This window comes from Melanostigma gelatinosum (genome assembly GCF_949748355.1).
Source record: "Melanostigma gelatinosum genome assembly, chromosome: 2".
In the NCBI taxonomy this organism is placed as follows: Eukaryota; Metazoa; Chordata; class Actinopteri; order Perciformes; family Zoarcidae; genus Melanostigma; species Melanostigma gelatinosum.
This window is the reverse complement of record NC_136635.1, coordinates 26,650,651-26,677,266: the sequence shown is the minus strand read 5'-3', so window position 1 is coordinate 26,677,266 and position 26,616 is coordinate 26,650,651. Positions and strand designations below refer to the sequence as shown.

The window sequence follows — 26,616 nt, the reverse complement described above, 5'->3', positions numbered from 1 at the left end:
GTGCTTGCATCAATCAAAGTGTTGGTGGTTGTTAATCCTACGTGGGTCCTAAAAACATGCTGGCAGATCCGTTTTTAAATTTGTCAGCCAAGCAGACTTTGGTCTTTTTCTGTTCTCTAGTATTGAAACTCAGCATCAATTCAACATATCATAACTATGAGACCTGTAAGCAAAAGTATCTATCAAGAACCAACAAACCTCACTAAGCTGAAAGTTGAAGTTAAAGCGACGATTTAAAAAGTTTACAAACGTTAATTGAAGTAAGAGAAAGCCATTGTGACTTGAAAGGAATGTGCAGAAAGAAATGCTGAACACAAATATAATTTTGGCATTGGTGCTGTTTGGTAATATGAGGGCACCAAGTGGTTAATTTAACACATCAGGACAATTAAGATCCTCATAGCAAAGAGGCTCATCTAAATCTTTTGTGTATAAAACCCTGGTGCTCCAAGAACATAAAAACAAATACTGACGATTAACTAGTGGCTCTCTCTCTCTCTCTCTCTCTCTCTCTCTCTCTCTCTCTCTCTCTCTCTCTCTCTCTCTCTCGCTCTCGCTCTCGCTCTCTCTCTCTCTCTCGCTCTCTCGCTCTCTCGCTCTCTCTCTCGCTCTCTCTCTCTCGCTCTCTCTCTCGCTCTCTCTCTCGCTCTCTCTCTCGCTCTCTCTCTCGCTCTCTCACTCTCTCTCTCTCTCTCTCTCCCTCCCCATAGGAGTTGCGTCAATACTTGTCTGGTTTGGCTGAACAGTGCAGCGGTGTCCCGGGTGCAGACAGCCCTCTGGTGGTCATTCTGGACAACCTGCACCACGTCAGCTCCCTGGGGGAGATCTTCAACGGCGTCTTCAACTGCAACTACCAGCACTGGTCAGTTCACTCACACACACACACACACACACACACACACACACACACACACACACACACACACACACACATCTAATGTACCTGCCTAATCATGCTAAAAAATGATGTTGAATTTCAAATATATTACTCCTGAGTGAGGACTGGTAATATGCAGATTTGTTAAAAGTATGTACATTGGTACAGTATGGCAGTTAACCAAAAGATGTTTCGCGTCACTCGTCATGTCACCTGAAGGTAGAGCCCTGTTAGAACAGCTTACAGGACGTACACCACAAAGCAGAGTGACACCCTCTCAACGGCTCTACTTTAACGCAACGTGTCCACTGACTTGTACAACTTGTTGGACCCGACAGAAGGAATAATAATCAGTGTGTTTCTCTCATTTCAGCCCTTACATTATCGGCACCATGAGCCAAGCCACGTCATCTGCCCCCAACCTGCAGCTTCACCACAACTTCAGGTAAACGGCTGCTGATATCCTCCACACACTGTGTTTGACATATTGAGAGATTCACAAGATGCATTTCAACCTGGAGGAAGCTTTTACCGTTTTGTGTGATAAAGAACAGTTATACATGTCTGTTTTGTGATCAGGTGGGTGCTGTGTGCCAACCACGTGGAGCCGGTGAAAGGCTTCCTCGGCCGCTACTTGCGGCGGAAGCTGATCGAGACGGAGCTCGGCAGCCGAACGCGCAACATGGAGCTGGTGAGGATCATCGACTGGATCCCGCGTGTTTGGCACCACCTCAACCGCTTCCTGGAGACACACAGCTCCTCTGACGTCACCATCGGTAAGAGAAAGATCCACCATTGATTTGGGATCCTTTATTAAACGTCAAAGCGTAGAAACAATCAGTGTCTTACTTCCCCCGCTCTGTGGCGTGCAGGACCTCGTCTCTTCTTGTCCTGTCCCATGGACGTGGAGGGATCCAGGGTTTGGTTCACTGACCTCTGGAATTACTCCATCATCCCCTACATGCTGGAGGCCGTACGGGAGGGCCTGCAGGTAACGCACGCACATAATTCTCTTGATATCTCTAGAAATAGAAAACGATGGACTGATTATGCTCTGGCCAAAGAACATAGGATTACATTTTTTATTTCAGTTTATGATGTTTTTATCTGTAAGAATGAAACTAAATGATAAAGAGACTTGATTCGACATCCTGAGGGGACTTTTAAAGGATCCAGCTGATTGAAGTAGAAATGTAATGAGTCAGAGAACAATACAACCGTTCAGATCTGCTCCCTCAGAAGACCGGGGTTGTGTTCATTAAAGGGAAATGGATTCAATTTGTACTTCTAATCTGCATGTAATTAGCATCTGGTTTAATTTGGCAGCAGCTAATTACCAGAATGCAACCTCAGAGTGGGAGTGTAGGTCAGCGTAGTTCAGTAGAGAAATCACAATGTAGAGATGCTGCAATGGAAACACGTTTTATTCCTCCGAGACAGCTGTGACCGATGGGATGATCAGGTTCTCAGGACACCTTTGACATTCTATACTGTGACTTTATTTTTTAAAATACACAACTTAAAAAAGAAACTTATAAGTCACGTATTACTTTTATGACATACTATACTATGACTTTTTTATAACTTACAATAATATAACGTTTTGTGACTTTTCATGACATGATACAGTATACTATGAGTTTTTAATAACTTACTATACTATGACTTATTGATGACTTTTTTATAAAACTCTATTTGTATGACATAATATACCGTCAAATTAATAATTAAGACAGTTTTGTGACATCTTTTGACATGCTATATTATGTCTGTTTAGGACATTTCCATGTTTTTTTAATGACGTACTATGAATATTTCATGACATTTTTTGTGACTTACTATACTGTGACTTTTCTGTGGCATTTTGGACAGACGTGGATGTGAACTTTGGTGGAGGGATACAACCACAAGGCGGCTTGTGTTACTGCGGCTTCAGAGCAGCTTTCAGTGTTCCTGCTGTCATTTAGATTTGTCTTTATTTTTTTTCTTACCTAGTGCACCCATTTTAGAGGAAAAGCAATTTCCACAAAAAACTGGCCTTCAGTCAATACTCAAAAAAACTGAACCTCAAACTACAAACTGCTCCAAGCCATTACGTCCAGAACTTAAAATGTGCCTCAGAGCATCTTCTGGTGTGTTTCAGTGCTATATTCTGTGCTTCTCTGTAGCTCTATGGCCGCAGGGCTGCGTGGGAGAACCCTGCTGCCTGGGTGATTGACACCTACCCGTGGTCAGCCACCTCCACTCCGGCTGATTGGCCCCCGCTGCTGCAGCTCCGCCCAGAGGATGTGGGGTTCGATGGCTACTCTGCCCCGAGGGAAGGAGTCAGGAAAGAGCCACCACAGAGCGACAGCGACGCAGACCCACTGGTGAGCAACAATACATGTGAAGCGCAGATTCGCCTGAGAAAGGGCAGTCATGCACAAATATATAGTATCTTTTCTTTATTTTATTGAGAAAATAACAAGTACAAACAATCAAGGCCTCTTTACACGCCTCAATCAACAAATCAAGTCAAACTCAAAAATGATAAATAAGAAAATTACAAAAACAAACATAACTATCTCAAATTAAGTTAAAGCTGTGAAGTAAAGAAACATCTTCAGAGCGTTCTTGTCTTCAGCTAGTGTCAGTGACTTACCTAAGAGTTTTAACTCCTTTCTGCAATAGAGATTGAAAGATACTAAGTGGACGTCGAGTTGTCCCGAGTTGTAAATCACGCTTCACTAAAGCGTGATCAGACTGACACATTGATTCTGGTGACAGATGAACATGCTGATGCGTCTGAAGGAGGCGGCGACGTCATCGAGCCCGCAGAGCTACGACAGCGACTCCAACAGCAACAGCCACCAGGACGACATCCTGGACACGTCGCTGGAGTCCACCTTGTGACGTCACACTGGGATCGGTTTTCACAACTACTGTGAGAACATGTTCTTCAGAGTAAAATCCAGCCACCTTAATTTGGGTGCAGGTAACCCAAATATTTAAGAAGGTTCAAATTGCATTTCAGAAAACAGGCAACAAGTTTCTACTGCTCTGTTTAGTTGTTTCTTTTCACCGCTGTGGCCAGTGGCTCCTCTGTCAGGAGCCTGACTTCTACTTCAGACAGACAGAATAAAAGCACACAGCCTGTCACGGTTGGTGAGGCGCCATCATTACCGTCATCAGCATATACCAGCCAGCGGTCCCCCTATCAGGCGTGGATACTCCTGTTCCTGCCCAGCTGCAGTGTGTCTGAGCTGCCTGCAGATGGCGATACAGACACTTGTCTCTGGAGCATCGGTGAGCCTACCAGCCGCTGAGGACACCGATGAAGCTGCTGGTTGGATGGATGAACAGCCAGCAGCTTTGTGCTCTTCCTCCTGCTCTGTGGCTGAAGTTGCCTGTGTGGTTGCTGCAGAATAAATCAGGGCAAAGTGAATGTTAAGTCCCATAGCATGCCCACTCACACTTCTAAAAACTCCTCAGTGATTGTTCATCAATACATCCCAAACTCTATTCACTGTTTGATTGTATTCATGTGGTGTAGTAGTAGGTCATGACACAGATGTGAATCCACAAAAAGTCATTTAGAGCCCAAATAGAAATAGTTCCCATCAGACACACCTTTACTGCTCTTCATGTCTGAATTCAAAGCCCTTCATGGACACAAACAAAAGAGAACTGGTGTTTATAAATGCAAATCTGTGACATAAACATGATAATAAGAAAGTTAGTTCAACTGTAGCAACATTGCATCACCACCAGGACAATGTGAAAGTCCAAATATTCTCACCACAATCCTTGCTGACGCTTTAAATTGACACATCATATGGTGCTGGTCCTCAAGGTCTTCAGTGGTTACATCCTGTCTGACAAACTGTGGTTCTACCAGAGTAGAGGAGCAGAATAACATTAAGTACGTTACGTACAGTTGTATTGGCCAAACACACAGCTGTAGACACAGACACTAACATCTATAAGTTATTTTATAAAGCAAGACACGGCAAGGACTAAATCTAATGTTCGAAATCTCTTTCGATTCCTGAGACTTTCAGTAGTAAAGGGCACGAGCTTGGAAACAAACATTCACCATGGCTGGATTTATCCTTTAAACTTGTACCATGTTTGTCATGATATCCTTTTCCATCTGTGTTGTAACTTCACAAACAACAGCTCCCCCACTTCTAATTTTGACTACTTCATAATCCTTTTCGATCTCCCTGCACATTGGCCCAAACAGGCTGTTGTAGCACAACTCTCTTTTGGTGCTGGACTGAATTCAAACAATGCCTTACTCTTTTCTAACAGACTATGTGCATTAGCAGATTTTCTTTTATTTGTCTAAATGGCTGTAAACCTAACAGGGCTCCGCGTCAACTCTCTCCTCGAGCACCTCGGGTTGTCGAGGAGCAGCGTCGACCTCTCGTCATATCAAACACCAACGCTATGGGATTGAGACATGAATGAAAAGCAGTACTTTGGGTTTCAAATTAAAGTGTATGCATGTATAACCCAGTGCTGTGAAGCTGGTGTAAATATTCGGACCACTAGCAAGAAATACAAATATATTGATGTGTTTTGGTGCTCGAAATTTGAACGTTTTGCAGGTTGATTGGGTGAGGGAAGTTTAAGCAGATATGTTGATTTTATACCTCATCCCCATCCTTTAGCTGTGCTTTCGTCACGTTCATAGTTCTGTTTCATGTGATTTGTGATGAACAAAACTGTCCTAACAAACATGTTCAACTAATTAAGTGAAAACTCGTGTATATGCTGCTTTGTTTATAGTGATATAATTAATCGGAGGTTAAAAGGTATAAAGGTACTTGTGGTTGAATGATGATGTAAAACAGTTTGACGTTATTTCTGTGGCTTAAAATGTAAAGAATATTGTACTTTTTATTTTCCTAAAACCTCCCAGCCTACCTTCTGGGAAGGGCAGGTGCTATTTAAAAGCCGGGGTCCTTGTCATCCAGCACAACGTTCAAGGCATTCAGTGTTTTACTCACAGATCCTATGCAACATTCATTCTGCCGAAATATACAGCATGGAATCAGATTTGTTAGGCCCTATGTTCTTTGTCCATATGTATGTCTGTAGATTCTAGAGGCTCTCCTGCTATGGTACTTGTAAGCACAAAGAGACTGATTCCTCTGTTTGTCTCGAGTAAAGTCTGCTCTAAGAGGTGTGGATGTTGTGAAAGCATTTGCCCAGTCTGTCAGTTTATTACTCACAAACTCAATGAATGTTAAGCCTTCTTTGCTATGTACATTTTTTGGGATGTAACATACCGGTAACCTTGTAAATAGTTGATTATCTTGCAGCATTTTGATGACTTTTTCTAGCTGATTTGTTACAGGACTTGAAAAGGAGTATTTTGTGTACAGTCTCTTTACATCAGAGCAGATTGATGCAGTTTGTCATCACTGGTCTGTCCAGGGCTTACTGTACTAGTCTTAAGTTATTGTGATTCAATAAAATTAATGATTATTTATGACTGAATTTTGTCAAATAGTTCCTTAAAAAAAAAACTTGACTTGGAAATATTTACAATCATAAAAAACTAATAATATAGTATGTTGAAAAATGTTTACTTGAACTATAATCAACCCTCATTTTGGTTTGAAGTATATTTTCTCATGCACATACAGTCTGAAGACAATTGGCAGTGTATGGATGAGTTTTACCTGCAGGTGGAGCTGGAGTTTCTTCTGTGATGGAGCAGTTCTCATACAGTGAGAGATCTGTGTGTGCATCTGTGCCTGCAGGAGCAGTGATGTAATAAAGGTTAGAAACACGTGCTCATGACAGGAAATACGCAGACTTAATTCCCAAACTAGCGCAATAATTCTGGGAAGGAGGATTTCACCGAGTTAAAGTATTTGCAGAATTTAAAAACAATACCTTCAAGTGTTGTCAGTAATGTGTCATTTTCTGGATGATCCACAATATCGTTTCTTAGAATGTCACCAATTTCCATTAATTGTAAGACACCTGGGGTGTGGGGGTTCTCCGAGAATTTTATTTTAAATACGAGGTTTAAAATGTAGCATTCTGGTGTACTCTGAGAAGAAAATTTTTGGGCAAATAAAAACAAAGATAGGAAGAGCAGCGAGAACCATCGCCTGTACAAAGAAAGTGATTCATTTTCATTGAACCCTACTGTATGGCTTCATATTACCGTATATACTTTATAGCTTTCAAACCCCAGTGTGTTAAGTTGTTACAACAACCATGATAGTAAAAATAGATAATTTAAAGTATAGTTTATACAAATTAAAATACTCAAGTAATGTACAAATAGCTTGTGTCATAAGCAGGTTCCCATTCCACTGACACATTTCTCTGGGAAAACAATATCTGACATTATCTCAACAAATCAACTTTTAAATGACAGACAAGAATGTGAGCAGCTCACAATTTTATTAATCCTTAATATCAGGTAATGAAAATCACAGAATTAAATAGCAAGAAGAAAATGTTGAAATATACAAAATAATTGGTTTTACAATCTTTTCAATTGTCCTGAAACATTAAACATGTTTAAATATTTAAACAGCAGTTTAATGTGGAACGGTGAAACAACTTTAGAGTATTTTACACCCAGCAAATATCAAGGAATGTTTAAAAAAATAATCAAACCATGGTTTAAAACAATGGATGCAATCAGTTAAGAAAATACAGGTTTTTATGCCTCAAAAATAGACACTAGTGAAGTCAGACGTCTACTATTTACATTTATTTTACAATCACAGCAGCAGGCAACACAGTCACTCAGTGTAACCATTGAAAAGCAGCCTCGTGTCTCTGCCTGTGTCTTTGGCTTTGTTCTTTGGACTGATCTGAGTTCGGAAGACGTTTGGTCCGACTTTGTTCACACCAAAAATATATAAGCTTTTTATGAATATAACAATATCTGAGCATTACGCTTTTGTTCTGTACTTTCTGCAAATAGGTTAAACTTTGCCTGAGCTCCTAAATCCACATTCAGACTGTCTGACATTTACAAACTCAATGTCAGAAATGCATTTTTCTTCATTAAGACTTGATTGTTGTTCCTCACTGACAGCATTCATACAAAAGCCTGAGTGCAGCAGGGCATTAAGAGTTTACACTGGTAGCCAGACAGTGTACTGGCACGCTGGCACATACCAGACAAAGTGATAAAAACGGGCTAATGGGTAAATATTTACATGGTTTAGCTGTGATTGAATTTTTTTTTGTTCATTATACCTTTGTCAGATACGCCTGCTGACCAACTTTTCTGTGTTTTTTTTTGTTTAAAGATATATCTTATATTTTCTTGTGAGTAGGAAAGCCTTCATCAGGACCTTACTGAAACTGCTTGTGTGTTATATTGTGGATGTTGGTCATGCGGACTGAATAACATCGTCCAAGGTTCTGGTGTGCTTTATGAACATGGTCCATCATTATGGTACTTCCATTAATCTCATTTATAGCTGAGTTTATAACGTGCACGGTGCTCAGGAGTAGAACGTAAGCACACTCTTGTGGTTGCCCCTGATGAGCAGGGTGGGTGGAAGGTCCTTTGTCAGAATGTCCAGCCAGGCCATGTAGAGGAAGTCAGAGACGGACTCCTTACGAGCAATGGGCATGCTCCTGCAGGGGGTGAGGGCACACGGAGAGTATGTTAGAAACCGTTTCTACCAAGCGTCAATGTTATTCAGGCAACAGTTGGCTATACTTACACAATGATCAGATTGGCTGATTTGGAGTTTTCCTGAAGCACCTCGTTCAGTCGCACCTGGAGGTTGGTCTGTAAAACAGCAGAATTTACTTTTCAACCTAATTTTGCTGTTTAACGCACCCACCTCCAAACCAAACTAATACATGATTACGTATGTAAAGTCTTCACTTAGTGTCAGTGGGTTTACCTTCTCCTCAAAGGTGCTCAGCTCTTCGTCAGTGATTTTCCAGGGCTGCTCTTTTCGCATGGCTTCAGCCTGAGCGGTGTCTTTAGACCCCTCATGCAGACAGAACGGCTCAATCATGTCCTCTAACTTCTTGAAGCTGGAGGAAGGCAGATAAGAGCATGAGCTGAATTTGGAAAGCTGTTTTTTTTCTTATACTATGCAGATACTATGAGGTGATTAAAGTTGACTATTTCTGCAGCACCATCTGGTCTGCTGTCACCATCATAACTGTCAATTACCTGTCGGCGCTGGGTTGGACGTGGATGTTATCGATGACATTGATGTCCGTACAGTTAATTCTGAATTTTTCCAACAGAGACTTCATCCTGCGAGACAGATTATCACACAGTCATTAACCTATAGATGCTAAATAACATTTCCTGTAAAGGGATGTTGTTGGCTCATGAATCTTCATGTCTGGATTTTGCCAATTCATTTCCCAAAATCTAACTTCCAGCCATTAAAGCTTGGGTATAAAATATATATTTTTGGTGGCATTCCATAATAACCTTTCAGCATATTGTAATTCAAGCGCTACCCAAGGGGAAGCAGTTTTCTGGAAAGGGCTGAACAAAAAACCCCACGCCAGAATTAGAAAATATACATTCCACATCCTGCAGCTCTTCCCAACCTGTCAGCACCTCCCACCAGACGAGGATGAGCATAAGCATGTGCTTCATACAGTAACCTGTTCGAACACTAGTCATTCAACTAAACATCATCCTTTAAAGCAGGGAACTCATTTTCACTCCGGGCCACATCAGCATCACGGTCGGCCTCAAAGGGCCGGTTGTAAATGTAAGACTGTGTAAATGTAACTACTCCTAACATATTGGTAAATAACTGTCTCTGCATTTGATTATTGTTTATTCAAGTGTAAAAATATTGTACATGCAGTTATATAAATGTAAACATATATTTAAGCACATTTCTGTTATTATAACTTAAATCCTTTTAATTTAGGGTTAAGAAACCCACATTACTCTATCAAAGATCAAACTATTAAAGAAAATAGCAAAGCCAAATATCAAACACAAGTTATTACAATAACTTTGTTCAAAGCTTAAAATCCTTTCAAGGGTGCGTTTGCACAATCCGACATGAAGTATTTCATGTGTTTATAAAGCCACGTTTAAAGTAGTCTTCAATGTACTAACAATACATTTCCATTTCAAATGTACAGTAACCAGCCAAAGAGCTGCTTCTATGTTTAAGTATCTCATCATTATGACTTTCTATCATAGTTATGACTTTCTATCTCATAATTTCGACTGTGGGGATATTTTTATTATCAAGTCTAACTTAAAAAAAAAAAAGATTTTATTTTATTTTTTTTGTGCTGGCGGATTCGCGGGCCACATAAAATGACGTGGCGGGCCGGGAGTTTGAGACCCCTGCTTTAAAGGGTAATCATATATTTAAAACATCATCCCGGTCATGATTGTAATACCAATGACATGATATTTCGGAAGTTCGTGATTTGAACAATATTGAAGAAGTCTTTCAAAGATGGAGATTCAATAATAGTTAGATAATAGCTAAAAGTTAATAGCTAATAGCCTTCTGCTAACCGTAGCCGTCCCAGCTGCACCTCAAACTATTAGAGAGATGGAGAAAAATGTAGCTAGTAGCTTAGCTTTCTGCTAGCTACAACCGTGAGCCTTTGGCTCCATCTCCGAAATGCTTTGCTTCTTCCTCTTTGGGGTTGCTTTGCAGTGTAGGCAGTTGTTGCCAATGCTGGAAGAGCAACTTTTCTTGCCATTGAATGAGGTTTACACTGAAGGGATGTGCACTTGCATCTGCATTTGTAATCGGCCGAAGTCTCACGTCACGTCTCTAAACCTAACCCACGAGCTAGCCTAGACTTTCTAAAACCTGAAAACACAGCTAACAGAAGGTGCAGACATCATTACAAGATCCTGAAAGGCCATTCTGACATTTTTGCACAATGAGGCCAGAATAAAGAACTGCCTATCCTAGCTCCAAGCTAGAATTTATAGTGTTGTTGTTTTTTACTCACTCTTGCTTGTCCTGCTCACAGCGTCCAGGCTGCCCTGCGATGAATATCCTTAATTTACTGTCTTTCCACTTCTTCCTGGTAGTGAGGATGTAGGGGAGCAGCAGGGTAAGACCTGAGAGAGAAACCAATCGGTGTTATTGTTCAATATGTATCTTGGTAATTCACATTTGCCAAGGTGATTATATGTTTGCACTCGTCAATTTATTTGTCTGCTACTAGGATATCTATAGGCATTTATAACTTCTAGTTTACCATTCCCCCCCCCCTCTTTTTTGGTTTAATTTTACTGTTCACATGTTGTTCATTTTACGTTGATCTCTTCCATCTGCACGTTGTCTGCATTAGTATGAGGGAGAATGGGGACCTGTCTCTTTTTATAGTGAGAAGCATAGGAGAAGGGTGCCTTGGGGAGCCAACACCTACCTCCATCATCAAACAGCCACCACACATCAATGGTGCCTTTAGGCTGTTTCTTCTGGAACCGAGCGCTGGCCTCCAACAGCTTCTCGTTCATCTTGGCAACCTGCGGGGTCGGAGGGCCGCACACTGACACTGAGAGAGAAAAAGACACGAGAAATGAGGAGCGGATGAGAGAGAGGAAACGGTAGGAGGCAATCCTATCCTTTGGTGAAGCGTGGAGAGTTGAGTTGTCTGGGAAAATGAGTGCAAATCAACATTAGCAGCTGACTACATCAGCGGGAACAGACATCTCTCCAGATTGCATACTAACGACCATCGCAGTCTTGCCAGGACACAGCTCATTGGTGTGTGTGTGTGTGTGTGTGTGTGTGTGTGTGTGTGTGTGTGTGAGTGATGTAGAGATGGATCGAGTGAGGCTGAAAGCACCCTTGTGTCTGGGTTAAAGGGCTGCTCTTAAGGGATGCTCTTCAAACTGGAACGAAAGGGACCATATTATTGTATTATACCTCTGGTCGTGAGCACTTGCTTGGAGGATTGCCTGGACTTCCTGAACAGTCCTTTTGCTTTCCCACCGTTCGACAGCATGTCTTTGTCCAGTGCCTGTTGCTCCTTCGCTGCTTTTAGCATGTCCTCTGAAAAGACACAAGACATTTCCTGTTTATGATACGTACGTCTGTGAATAAGCATGACATTACCAACGATTATCTTTGGTATTGTAAAGATCTCTACAGAGGCTCGGCTGTAAGCTGGTACTTATTCTACCATCCTATCTGTTAACTCCCCGACCTTTATAAATACTTAGTAATCTACAGAACAAAGTGTCCTGGCTTATCAGTGTTACTCTGGGTCATTGTCAGAATAAAAGTCCAGCAGCAGCGGAGTTTTTCTTTTTTCTTTCGTTCTTCTTCTGGTTGATTAAAGCAGTCAAAATTGATTCAAAGTCAGTTCAGATGGACTACTACTCTATTTCTTCTTTTAAATTATTCTGCTATCTTGTATCAATATTTGCTGCTATTTTGAGGCCACTTATTTCCTGCCATTGTTTTTCATCCTCACCTACATTTGGGTCTAAATCGTATAGTAGTGGTATTTGTAGAAGAAGTTTTTCCACAGACCTTCCGCTTCCACGATGTGCGATATATCAAGTCCCTGGCTCATCCTCAGCACCAATGTCCCGTACTCAAAGTCAAATGCATCACTGTTAAAAACGGAAAGAAGATGAGGACACCAGTCCGACACTAAGATCTCCCATCTATGTTTAGTTATTGGGTACATTATTGTCACATGTGCTTCTGCGTATTAGTTTGTGACTTACTGCAGTATTCCCACATAACTCTGCACCGCCTCTGTGCCCGCAGTCCTCCAGTTCCTCTGGAAGCCTATCAGTAATATGTTAGGCTTCATGCGGCCAAGACCAGAAGCCTGTCAGGAAAAGCACAACACTCACAGCATAAAGATAAAACCCCAGATCAGATAACTGAAGCAACACTAGGCGCAGTGTAACCCTGCGGTTGTAAAACCTGGAGTCCTAATTAACTGGAGAAGAGAAACAAACAAAAAAACTCAACATGTACTATACACAAGACGGCTATGAAGCTGTTTTACTGCCAGGAATTATGACCAGATCATCCCGCAGATCTAACTTTGTATGCAGGGACTCATCCGTTGCAGTGTTAATCAATTATAGCTCCTAATCCGCCGTGCTGTTTGAAGTAAACAATCCTGACAATGAACCGGGACCTTATCTCCCCAGAGCGATAGCCCGAGCCATAAGAATGTCTTCCCTGCTCCTCATTAATTCTCTCCTCTTCTACCCCCTGCAGTAATGTCCCAGCCACATCCTTAAGACAAGTCCAGAGTCATAACACAGCAATAGATACTCGCTGTTGTGAGGTTACAATTGGTCAACAAAACTTGTTTCTGCAATGTTTCAACCCGGCGTACCCCTCCGATCAAAACTCCCAGGTTACACATTAATTGAATGGGTTAGCAGGTCTTTTTTTTGGGGGGGGGGGGGTTCTCTCCAGTTGAAGAAGTGTGTTGTAAATGAAAGCACTGACCTGCAGCAGGCTCTCAGTCCCTTCCCTGAATCGCTCACAGGCCACAGCAGCGTAAAATGCCTTGCGTTTGGTCTTCCTGAGCCACAGCTGGTTCTTCTCCATGCCAGCGTTCATCTCTTCGAGGACCTCTGATCTCGGACCCTGGAGAGATCACAAGATACAGCTGGATGTGAGTGGAAGTGTTTTTGCGAGTGTGTTGTAAAGAGCAATACACCTTTTTCATATTCAGAAGACACAACTGACCCTTAACCTTAGTTTCAGGAATCCAGACAGTTGGCATTTCATTCATCCCTGCTTGATATTTGCATGAATATGTGAAGTCGGCACAATTTTTATATTCGCTTGATGTGCAAATCTTGATTTGAATAGAAGTTTGATTTGAAGTAAAAGGTATAAAATAAAGATTTAGGAAAGAGGATAAGTGCAGCCTTGGTAATATCCATTGTTTTACATTTGCAAACAATACGATAGCGATAGAACCTTACCACAAACACTTCACAGCTGAGACAGAGTCCATAGTTCTTAGAGAGGCAGTGAGCCAGGTCCAGGAGAGCTGGTCTGGCCCGTGCTGCGCCCGTCAGTGCTAAGATCTGAGGCCTGAGAAAGAAACAAGAATGTGTTTCAATGCCACTTGATATTAACTTGGTATTTTTTTATTAAAATGTTCTTTGATTTTAACAGTTCTGCTTTTTGTACGACTTACAGATAAAAACAAGTTTTTATTTTATTACTAACTTTTATTCATCCAAATTAATCCCTTTGAGGTTTTAAATCTCTTTTACCAGGGAGGCCTGTTCAAGATAGCAGCGTACCACATAAAAACACTGATAACAGCAAAAAGTTAAAACAATGTAAAAACATAACAATTTCACATAAAAGACAGATAAGACTGAAAACAAACCAGGAAATTGCATCAATGACAGAAAGTACATTTAGTGCTCAAATGACCCAAAATCCTGTCTTTAAAATATTGCATGGTGATGAAATAAACTCGTTTTAAAGTGTCTCACACCAAGATGTGGGTCAGAAAACGTTAAAAGCGCTTTCACCAGGAAAGGCGCAGCTTCTAGGAATGAAAAGGTTGTATTGTTTTGAATATATATATATATTTGCACCCCCAGTGATGCGATGCAGACTTTTTACCTGAAGTTCTTGACGTGATCCTCGACACCAGACAGAGACAGAGCGTTGCTGACCGCACTCACAAATGTCACCGCCTGCGTGGACGAACCCCAGTTCACATCTGGAGAGAGAACAGGAGTCCTGACAGGTGAGTTCTACCACGCGGGCATCATGCATGTGCTTCCAAACGTGCATTCTCATACGAGCGTCTCACCTGGCTTCTTGACTGTGACGTAAATGTAGAGGAGGATTTCAATGGCGTACGTGAGTAGAGCAGCCCACCAGTTGATAACAAACATGACAACACAGCAGAGCAATGCGCCCAACAGCGAGAGCCACATGTTGTAGAATTTATATCCTGGTCTCCAACCTGAAGTATGACAGAAAAAAAAGACAACATTTAGTAACTGCAGACTTTTGGACAAGTGACGGGTAACGGACTGTACAGATATAACTTCCATGATCAGGGACATGCAGTATTAAAATCTTTGAATTTAAAACAAATCCAATTCCACTCAGTTCCTCCCAGGAAACATCTTGAGTCTGGTAGTTTTTCAGAAAGTTCCTTTTGTTGATATATTCACAGACCCACCTGGAGACTTGGCGTAGGATGCATGGAAGCAGGAGAAATTGATGAGGGCATAAGATGCCAGGAAGAAGTTTGAGATGATGGGAGCGATGACGTTGAGATCACCTACAGAGACAAAAAAAAAAAGAAGCATAAGTCAAATTTGAAATCAGCTTAGTTTCTTTCACAAAGCAGAAAAGTTTGTTATTGTTATATTTTTTCATCAGAATCAGAATCTGCTTTATCGGCCATGTATGCATACGCATATTTGACTCCGGTTTTCACTTCACTCTCGATGTACACACACAAATTTACAATAAACAATAAAAATATATACAAAAACAAAAAAGGGCAGCAAAAAACAGACATTTGGAGCTTAAAATCTAATTTAAGATAAAGATATGCCGTGACAGACAGTTAAACTGACCAACGAGAATGAAGGCCACAGAAATAATGAACGTGAGGACATAGCCACGGATTGGCTCGTTGTTCTTGCCATGTCCTTTGGCAAAGAAGTGCAGGATCTTGTAGATGTTGTCTTTACACAGTGCCTGAGGAGAGACAGAGCTAAGGTTAGAATCGATCTTTTTTTGTGTGTGTTTTCAGTTAAGAGCTCTGAAACTGCATTTAGAAAACAAAACCTGTTGAGTTACTGACCTGGAAGACTTTGGGAGCGCTGACGAGGGAAGCCAGGGCTGATGAAAGTGTGGCTGAGAAGGTTCCAGCAATGATGAGGGGACCAAACCCAGATACCATGGTCATCACCTGAACCAGCGGTGAAGAGAGGAGAGTGTTGGAGATGAAGAAATAAAGGAGCTCCTTCTTATGGGCTGAATAGAGTTTGAAAGGCCGTGTACCTGATTGGTGTTTATCGAGCCAAATTTGCATTCCTCTACTGCGCAGGAAGAGAAATTATATCCGAGCTCACAGGCAGCAAATGCTGACGAACCATTACACAATGCTCCAGCTGTAATGATGTCGGTTATGTTTCCTGTGGCGTCACGGACAACAGTGGCAGCTGACCAATCAGAGAGAAGAACGGATGCATTGTTTAGGAACAACAAACCTCACAGAAACACTAAATATTGTTATTTCATATTCATACGTGTTATCAAGACAAAATGAGTAACGTTTCTCATTGGCGTTGCGCTTCATGGATTACTGTACTTACAAACACAGAGGGCCACAGCCACATAGGTCACACCAGTTATCAGGATGGCCAGCAAGGTACCTTTAGGTATGGCAGCCTGGGGATCCTGTAAAACAAAATCTGTGTTTCAACATATTCCAGGCACAATGGTGACTATGATGGAGACTGTTTCTGTAATGAACATATTTTACATCATTAACGTAAAACAGCTACAGATACTGTCACTTGATTCAGAGAATTTCTTTTCATCACCTCCACCCTTTTCTTTCAAAACCTATGCACCATAGCAGCTAACCTATGCATGGCTCTTATGCAGTGACAGCTGCATGAAAAAGTTACCCGCAAGTCGCCAGAGATGTTTGCTCCAGCCAGGATCCCGGTTGCAGCAGGGAAAAAGATGGCAAACACTGTAAAGAAGCTCTCGCCATCTTGAAAAGCTGGAGGAAAATTCTCGAAAAAGATTTTCGCTGCGAGAGAGGGAGAACGAAAGATGTAGATGAACAGGGTGAATGATTCAAATCTTCACATTTGTGAGTCTTTTGGAGAGGGTGTCTTACATTCATAATTGAAGATGCCTTGGGAATTTTTACTCTCAGTTGCAGGAATGAAAGTTCCTACAAATACGTTCACTATGGCCGCCAGCAAGATAACGAGTAGAACAATTTGTGCCTGTGTGTCCAAAAAGAATTAAACAGATTAAAGTTGTGCTTGGATGTTTTACCACAACAAGCCCAGAGATTGTAGAAAACAACCAGCATTAATGTCCATCTCTCACCTTGGCCTCCCATTCCATTCCAGCAATTGATATGCCCAACAGCAGCACCACGGTAATAACGCCAATGATTCTGATGTCGTTTATTTCATCCACCATTAAGGCGGCGTTGTCCTGAGTGCGGCAGAAGGGACGGAAGAGGCACGGATAAGTGTATAGTCATAACATCGAGCCCCTTCTTCAGTCACCTGATCATTGCAACATCACACACACACACCTTGAGCAACTCCACCACGGTCTCGGCGAACCCCACCACATACATAGATACTGCCACCGCATTGGCAAAGGCGAAAATTAGACCGATCGACCCGCCAAACTCTGGCCCCAAACTGCGAGATATCATGTAGTAGGCTCCTCCTGAAAATGTGAAAATGACAAGATGAAGCATAACAGAGGTGGATGATTAATCACCACATCACTGATTCATTGATTTGATGTCGGGACAAGTTCAGAAGGCTGTAAAACAGAGACAAGGCCTCCAGGGGTGACATTCAGGTGCAGTTTTGAGCCTTTTATCTTTATCGACACAAACTGCCCTCCTAGTCATTCCATTCTCTCAGGAAAAGATTTTATGTCAGGATGAGAGAGTGTGTGTGTGTGTGTGTGTGTGTTATCTCAGGCTTTATACATTCATGAATAATGTTTAAACAGACAGCCGCAGAGGCTCTGCATGAGTGAAATGCCTGCATGAAAGGTTCGCGACATGAGGGTTGATGATGATGCGTTGTCTTACCTCCTCTGACCACACCATTCGTGCATATGGCAGACATGGAAAGGCCAGTGATGGTGGTGACCACACAGCTGAGAGCAATCACCACAATTCCCAGACCTGAAATGCACAAAATAATAGTTTCTCAACAACAACTTACTCAGGCGTTGCGCTAAAGTAATCAGTCATAAAACCCCACAAGTCCACTTTAAACACAGAGATAGTCAAAGAGGCGATGAGTCCCAGCCGCCTGTGTTCCTGCTCTGCCGTACTGCCGGCAGCTTTTGCTGCTTCTCAAAACCTTTTAGTTACGCTGGCTGAACGAAAGCTGCGGCCGATCGATAGGTTCTAAAGCAATGAACATACTCATGAAGCCATTTACACAATTTCCCCATTCTCCCGGCCTCTTGCACACACACACACACACACACACACACACACACACACACACACACACACACACACACACACACACACAGATCGCTCATAGAGGTTTGGCTCATCGAGGTTTGGCTCATAGAGGTTTGGCTCATAGAGGTTTGGCTCATAGAGGTTTGGCTCATAGAGGTTTGGCTCATAGAGGTTTGGCTCATAGAGGTTTGGCTCATAGGCTTGTTCAGTTAAATTTGTCCCAAATCAATCACTTCCTGCAAATGAGAGGAGAACCATATACCTTAAAACAAATCACTGATGCCTAGCATCACTGGCAACAGGGTCTCATTTCTCAAAACACTGACATTTAGGATCAGTCAGCTGTTGCTTGAGAATGACTATATCATCCTGAAAAAAACACTGGTTTAACTTCATCTTTGGCTTCAATGTTGGTTGATCATGCTTTTTTTAAGGGCTCTATTTGCAACACTTCCAAACCTAAGCTGAGCTGCGTAAGGCAAGGCAAGGCAAGTTTATTTCTATAGCACATTTCAACAACAAGGTAATTCAAAGTGCTTCACATGAAACCATTAAAAGCATAAAGGCAAAAGTAAAGGAGATTTAAAACATACATTGAAACAATAATTGATGTCTCCCTGAGACATTACGCTGCACGCAATCAACCATACACTGCCGCAATTCTGCAATTACTCGCACACAAACCACGTCTGGAAAAGATCTCTGCCGATCTGCGTTTTATAGTGTACGCTTTGCACGAACTCGGTCCCGGAGGAAATGGCGACATATTGTGCAGTCCTTTTAAAACCATTAAAAGCATCAAAACATAAGGCAAAAGAAAAGGAGATTTAACAGAAATTAAGAACAGTGTAAGAAATAAAATGCAGTAGTAAAATGCAGAAATGCAGGAAATTGATTAATATATGAATTGAATGTGGTTCAATTAAAGGCAGCAGCAAACAGAAAGGTCTTCAATCTTGATTTAAATGAGCTGAGGGTCTCAGCAGACCTGCAGCTTTCTGGGACTTTGTTCCAGATATGTGGAGCAGAAAAACTGAATGCTGCTTCTCCATGTTTAGTTCTGACTCTGGGAACAGAAAGTAGACCGGTCCCAGACGACCTGAGGGGTCGGGATGGTTCATAAGGTAGCAGCAGATCAGAGATGTATTTTGGCCCTAAACCATTCAGTGCTTTGTAAACCAACAGCAGGATTTTAAAGTCAATTCTTTGTTGGACAGGAAGCCAGTGCAAAGACATCAGAACTGGAGTGATGTGATCCACCCTCCTGGTCTTAGTGAGGACTCGTAAGAAGAAGACAAATATGTATCTCAGGCTATGTGCAGTAATAGATCATGTTTAAGCCGTTGGTGCAATGTAGCTCAAGCGCAAGTTCAGTCAGGAAGACACTCACTAGTAATCTCTGTCTTTCCTCTCCTTGTAAGTACTCTATCAGCTGATTGGGGGCGTGCAGGGGGGATTAGGCCTGTTGGACCTCAGTATCCCTACCCTCGGTGATAGTACTTCAGGATGGAGTCCAATCGCCAAAGACTTTGCACTTTTCATATTTGACGCTTGTATAATAAATCATTGTTAAATTATGAAACAAGTCTCTCCTGATTGAACTGGCCGAATGAGTGGAATGCCTGTGTTGGTGGAGAATGCTCCCCTAGTGAGTACCATGTGAAGTGTTGGTGAACGCAGCCCCAGGCCTTAATTACTGTTGGTCCATGTTCTCCGTCTCTGTTGTGGCTGGTCGTGTTTGTTATTACAGGTATGTAGTTAAAGTGATCACTGAACATGTAGAAGTCAGCCTTTTTACACTGTACACGTTGACTGCCTTCTGTGTCAGCTTTGATCCAATGTGTCGGCTGAGCGTAGTGTGTGTTGGAACCCCGACTCACTTTTTTAGAGATCCCACACGTCAATGCTCCCATGCCTCAGCTGTCAAGAACTGAATTCTTGAGTAATTTGGGGAAAACTCCCCTAAAACTTGCAACTTTCATTTGACTGGAAGAAAGTAGCCAGAATGGCAATTACAAAAAAATGACGCTGTGCTCCATCGAACCAACATGTATCCGTGTCTCACTCACCCCAGCCTGCCTGACCAAAGATCCAGGACAGACGGATGAACAACATGACACCCCAGATGTTCAGCATGCATCTCACCTGTGGAACAGAAGAGCGATAAGTTCAAAGTCTTGTGTGGATTGTGATTCATTATTATGTCAGGTGAGAGAAACACTAATGTTAATGAAATGCTATATTTTTTAAAAGCACTAAACATTTTGGGGCCTTTTATTTGAGCTTCATGCCAGCAGCACGAACGATGACCCAGCAGCACTTGAGCAAAAGCAAATCACCGCCAGACTCTGGTCTTGAAAGCCTCACGTGGCCCTGCTGTGTTATCAAACCTCTTCCTGTCAGGTCACAATTATGTAAAGCGATTCTGCGTCTATAAAGCACAGGAGATGTCGTGACCCGACATAACTCACCAGGACGCCCCTTATCCAGCCAAACTTTACTAGTCCTGTCTCGGTGTCGGTGGGGATGGCAGACTCCAGATCATCAGAGGGGGTCCCGTCACTCCCCTCACCATCGTCCTCCACGATGTCTGGCACAGAGATCGCTCCATTCTGTTGGGAAAATGTAGAAGCAAACATAAGGGGAAGGAAACATGTAAATTTGTCTTATAGACACAACTGGGATATATTTGTTTTTTGGGTGTTGATATACATTTTTCAATCGTAAGAAAGCGCATCATCATCACGAAGAAGTTGCCGTGTCTGTTGCAAAGTGTTTTCTGCCTTTTCATGCAGCAATGTGTTTGTCTTTCTCTTGCCTCCTCTGTAATACACAGGAGAGAACTTATGGGGAAAACACAGAGGTTTGATTTGGATAAAGATTGATAAAGCATTTGCAGAGACATTAGACTCTAGAGAGAACAAGAAAAGCCTAATTTTTACTTTCTATGCAGATAATTACAGACTGTTAAATGACTTTCTGATTGACTCTTCTGCCCTGTCACAAATGATCCTCTTGAGTCTACTACTACTGACTACTTGAAGCATGTAACTTCATGTCAGGGTTATTAATCAGTGTTTAAATAGCAAAATGGATGAATTAATCATTTGGATACATTTTGTTTGGCCATAAAACTACAAGTCAGTTGTATTTATTCTTTTGGGATAAATAAGACATTTTCAGATATTTTTATCAAGATGCTGATGATTGGGTAATGCATGTCCTTACACATTCACACAATATCTCTTAAACCTCTATCTTCATTACTCATAATTGATTTCCTTTTCTGCAAAGGAAAACTGCTAAAAATATTTTTCAGTTTTTTGTCCGTTCAGTGATGCTAATCTAGTTCAGCCTATACAATCCAAATGACCTATAACTCCATCTCTTTTGCAACACAAGGCAGTATAATAGCCTAATAAAAAAGCACTAAACACTCTAAGTGTGATAGTTGCTCCCAGAAATAACTTTCGGTGTCCTTTTTAGTTTCGCTAGTCCTTGTGCAAAGATTTAATGGCTGAACTGTGGACAGTGGAAGTGATGTTTGAATGATCAACTGTAACATATCTGATTTTACTCTGTTTTGAGTGATTGAATGGGCCGTGCAGGTCAGGAGCAGAACAAAGACTGCGGTTAAAAAGCCAGTGACTTGAGTTTAGGAGAAAAACGGGTGTAAAATACCTTCTGCAGAAGGCGAGTTGAAGGACGAACACGCAGACCAGGAAAACAGAAAGACAAGAAAGGAACGACTTCACAGACATGCATGCACTCACCTTCTGGAACACGTTGTGGAGATCCTGCAGGGATGGTCGCACGGCCCGGTGACCACTCACACTGCCTGCATTGCGATAGAAGTTAATGTTGGGCACCCGGTCCAAAGTGTCGTGACCAAAAGCGCTGACCACTGAGGGCCGGACCGTCCGGTGGTCCCCGAAGTTGGTGTCCTCGTAGAGGGGAGGTCCATCCAGGTTGGAATCATAAACGGGGTTATCGTGCTCCCCTCCCTTAGACCTGAGCCTCTCCATCAGGAATGCTGATTTAAACAGTCAAGGATCAAACAGCAGTGTGGGTCTCCAGTCATCCAACAGTGTTTTAGAAGAGCAGAGTGCTGCATCAACAGGTGCAGCTGTCCTTGTTTATTGACGTATGGACTAGGCTAGGATTAGACTTCTAGAGATCTCGTCTGCCGGTCTCAGCTTCTTGTGAGTAAGCTCAGTTTGTCTAAGATGGCCTACCTTTATACCCTGCATCCCAGGGTCATACACTGGCTGCCAATTATTGGCTAACTCTCGAGATCAACCCTCAAAAAACTGAGCAAGGGGTGTCAGATATGTCCTTGCTCCATCCTGAGGGACACAGAGGCATTGCTTAACGATTAACCAAGTCATAAACGCCAAACGAGAGATAACGGCTCTCATTGCCTCAGGAGAATTGATTACTAATAGTATTGTCTGAAGTGCAGAGCAACAGCACATGTTGTCCTGTGGTTGTCGTTTATGGGGCTATGGATATCATTTCCTCACACCTGTGGGCCCTTTGGATGAATCACCAGTATATATTTCCCACTATAGGAAAATAACTAAGTAGGAAAGATTTCAAGGCTACAAACCCTTCATGATGTGTACTACTGTGGCAGGAAAAGATAAAGCTAGTATGGGATGTTAGAAAACAATACATTCATAACCAATAGGACCTAATCAATAAAACTAGTGTGATAACAAGAGGGAAATTAATCTTACAGTGATAAGATATTGGGCTCTTGAGTTGTATAACTGATCATGTTATGTTAATATTATCTCTAATGATTCTCTTTGTCACAATCTGCTGACAGTAAAGTTAATGCGTCGGCTAACGCAGATGAAATGGCCGTATTCATGAGGAAATTGAGAGTTAATATGAGACCATGAATTACAGGAACATGCCGGAGGCACTTCTTTATAGCCACATGACTTCTAAGGTGCCTTTAAGATTCCTTTTAACAGGTAAACTTCCTTATTACTGATACACCACAGTGATTTATGCACACAGTGAAAGGCAGGCTAATGACTCGAGATCTAACCTTGGGTGTACTGCAGGCTGCAAAAAAATACTTCGGCACATTTTTTACGTGCACGTTGAAAGGAGACAATCGATTTCGCAATCTTTATCACATTCGGAACACAGTGGCTCAACGTTGGTACGATTTTCGACAACAATGATACTGACTGAGTCATGTGTCATTGAGGAAGGAGACTTTTCCACAGGGAACGTTATGTACAGCTCCCCTCTTCCTCACTGCTGTTTTATTCAGACTGCAACAGGTGACTTTAACTGATAAAGGTGATATTAATCCTTAGCTCTGTGTCGCAATTTGCAGTGGTGGTTACTTTAAGTACTTAAGTTAAGTAGAAATACCTCAGAGTTGTACTTAAGTACAGTGGTAAATGTACTTACTTTCCACCACAGCATGTTTTTTTTTTGTCAGATTTGACATTTATTTTGAGGTTGAAACGGAGGAAGGTTTTGTCTCAGACACACTGTCTTTAGTGCAGTTAGAGATCCTCAGGTCCTGCCGACTGTCTGGACTTGAGATTAAGGTGATTAGTTTTTCATTATCAGTGCTGCTGGGCTTTTGTCTGCTGCGCTTGAGTGAATTCAGATTTTGCAGTGCTGCTGTGAGAGCTGTGTAGCCTCTATGGTGAATCCGTGGCAGCAGGTGCATCTGCTCCAATTCGTACAGAACAAGCGAATCTGCAATTTAGTTAAAAGTCCAAAGTGCTTAAAAGAGGCAGAAAGAAACCCGTTTAATGGATTTATCAAACCGTGCTCTGCTCACTGCAATATGAAAAAGTGAGCAAAAGTGCAGATACCAGCAGGCAGGATTAGCCTACTGATACTATATCTAAAGGGGTGCAATAAATAAAAGGGTGGGTTTTAATCATCTCAGCGATATATACTCCAGTCGTTATGCGAATTATACCTGCCCATCAGAAATATAATGAAATATCTGCATCAAACATGATCTAGTATGTATGCTTTGTGATAGAGAAACTGATCATCAGATATTATTTTCTATGTTTTTAAAGAATATTATTTGAAGGTGCATAATCCGAGATTGGGATCATTTCCATTACTTCTCAACATGGCAGTGCCTTAGCCGGCTTGCAGCCAACGGTGCAGAGCTAGCAGCGCTAACAGTGCAAAGTATGGCAAATACACGCAGAGGAAGAGCGACTTCATTCTCTGCTCGGGTGGAAATGACTCCACGATATCTTTATACAGCAGATAGTTGTTTGCTGCTCTACTAATGCTCTGAATGTTGTATATTGCTCCTTTTGAAGAATCCTGCAAATGACAAAAGCATACTAGTAAAATGTCATTTTGATTCAGTTAAAAGTAAATTATTAAACATAACGGCTTCATAATCATTAATAACTGATATGAAACATTAATACGTGTCATGGTAGGTAATCATTGACCTATCCCTTCGAGGTTTTCAACATGGTAAAGTCTAAAATCCAACACAGCCTTAGCTGAGGCTTCAGATTTGACTTAAGATTTCAAGTCGGCGTCCGGCTCATTTGAGAACAGGATTTCATCTATTTGAGGAAGAGTAATTAGTTCACGTCACAACATCTGGTCAACGTCTGCAGCAGCAACAGAATTCTCCACTTTATCCGCTGATAACGTGTTTTTGTGTCGTGTGAAAAATGAGGTTACATCAAGACTAAAGCATAAAATATTGCCTTTTTTATTGTCAAAATACAATATTAACAAAATAATTACTTTGGCCACTTCACTGACCTGATTGCCTCAAGCTATTTTGGGGAATTTACGGTACTAGAGTTCACAATAATTGTATATTACGTTGCTGTTTGGACAGTAATAGAAAGGCTTATTCTATCTATTGGTCTTATCACAACAAATCAAGGACATAGCTTGTGAGGTCCGAAGACCACAAGTTATAAAACTGATGATTCGTAATCAGCAAAAGCTAAGGTGCAATATTCAGCTGAGTCATTGGTCCTGTAACAAGGAGTCTGTTACATTAGTGTCCGAATAACTTCTGTGTCCCTGAAATATGAATATTTCTCATCATTTTGATTGTTCCTGATATCTATTTTTGTTGTTGCGTGCAAAAGAATGTAAGATCACTTAAAATATGCATCGTGTAACTATAAAATGTCCTCATAATTCTTCCCTTTATTTGCAACGATGACGTCAGTTCAAATCACAAAGAGGAAGTGATTGGTATTTCCAATGAACTTCAGACAAATTACTGAACACCGAGATATGAAAAAACGATGCAAAGCGGAACATTTGTTAAAATTTAATAGATTTACAACCCTTCCTACTAGTTGGGTCAGTTATTTTCCTAGGTGGGCTTATAGACTAAGGAGCAATGGGGCTGTGTATTTTTCCACGGAAATAGATTTCAGATAAGGGTGTCACATAGGTGATGGAGACAATGGTGCAATAACGATCGCATTTATGACGGGTGACGTGTGTCGAGGGAGGTGTGTGTGGTGGTCTGGCCTCAGAGTGTGAACAAGACCGTCAGTGCACATATACACACACACATACACACACACACGATAAGTTCCTGTTGGAGAATCTACTCCTTCCGGGGTTTATTCAAATTTGGATTGTCTCTTTGTGTTGCTCCCTCTCTGTCTGTTGCCACAGCGACGTTGGACAACTACCGGCAGAGTTTAGAAGCAGAGAAGACATAAAGGCTTGACATTTTCGTAAAGATGCATTCCGCACCTCTGCTACGTCCTGTAGCCAAGACGGTCCCCTAAAGTATCATGCTACTTTGTAAAAACTGATCACACACACACATTTTATTCGACGTGCTTGGCAGATTGCAATAAGAGGGACAAAAAACAAAGATATTAAACATTTTAAATTGAAGAAATTCTATTTATTTCACATCATTGAATCAAAACTATATCAATGAGAACTCTTTACTACCAGCTGAGCAAGCAACAGGTCAGGAGACGATCTGTCGTCATGATATGCCACACATACGCGTGCACGCACGCACACACACACATGCACGCACAAACAGGTGCTCTAATGTTTCTTGATGAAGGCACATTAACCCATTGAAGGTAAGGCAGATTCACAGCACTAAGGAGAAACCGTAGACTGTAGAAATTAGCAAAGGAACACTCAAGACCTTCACCGGTCTGCCGGATTACAGAATCTCTGTTTACGACTGCCCCGTCCTCCTCTGTCTGGAAGGAGGAGAGCAGGTGAGAAAGGGTGAGCATGGCTGAGAATAGGAGGAAAAAGACGTTCACGTCCAGTGCTGGCAGACATCCCACCCCTCTTTTCCGTGTGACCTTTTCCTCTGCAGACAGGTAGAGTGAGAGTTTATCACTGTCGTTAGAAAACGAGCAGCGCAGAGCGAGTGAGTCCTTCCTAGTTCCCACTCCTCATTTCCCTTAAAAGTTCTTTGGCTTGGTCGCATCAGCCAACATTTAGACGGAACGCTTGACAGACGGAGCCGTTGACAGTCCATAAATGAACATCATTGTATGTCTTTGCAGACACACTATCGCAAGTAAACAGTTTGAACTTTCGTTTGCGTCATTTAGAAACAG

General features: G+C 41.8%; 2 protein-coding genes across 2 annotated transcripts in view; one reads left to right on the top strand and one right to left on the bottom strand.

The window, feature by feature from the left end:
* nav2a (neuron navigator 2a) overlaps positions 1-6,469 on the top strand; it is a gene marked incomplete at its 5' end in the record, with an annotated part of 101,737 nt that extends 95,268 nt beyond the window's left edge. The window contains 6 exons of the mRNA XM_079290654.1: positions 711-862; positions 1,251-1,322; positions 1,457-1,653; positions 1,750-1,868; positions 3,046-3,246; positions 3,644-6,469. Coding sequence (XP_079146780.1) covers positions 711-862; positions 1,251-1,322; positions 1,457-1,653; positions 1,750-1,868; positions 3,046-3,246; positions 3,644-3,769 — 867 coding nt within the window. The 3' untranslated portion in view covers positions 3,770-6,469. The remainder of the gene's footprint in view (positions 1-710; positions 863-1,250; positions 1,323-1,456; positions 1,654-1,749; positions 1,869-3,045; positions 3,247-3,643) is intronic.
* A 1,877-nt stretch (positions 6,470-8,346) lies between these two features.
* slc12a1 (solute carrier family 12 member 1) lies at positions 8,347-22,053 on the bottom strand (the record flags this gene model as incomplete). Its single annotated transcript, XM_079292532.1, has 26 exons — positions 8,347-8,482; positions 8,572-8,639; positions 8,758-8,893; positions 9,036-9,122; positions 10,817-10,928; positions 11,240-11,368; positions 11,743-11,868; positions 12,352-12,434; positions 12,552-12,658; positions 13,297-13,437; positions 13,782-13,893; positions 14,440-14,539; positions 14,633-14,788; positions 15,011-15,112; positions 15,414-15,537; positions 15,644-15,751; positions 15,844-16,004; positions 16,158-16,242; positions 16,476-16,603; positions 16,694-16,805; positions 16,912-17,022; positions 17,126-17,265; positions 17,642-17,737; positions 20,098-20,173; positions 20,500-20,640; positions 21,802-22,053. The coding sequence occupies 26 exons, from the start codon at positions 22,051-22,053 to the stop codon at positions 8,347-8,349; spliced, it is 3,129 nt and encodes a 1,042-aa protein (XP_079148658.1).
* Between the last annotated feature and the right edge of the window lie 4,563 nt (positions 22,054-26,616).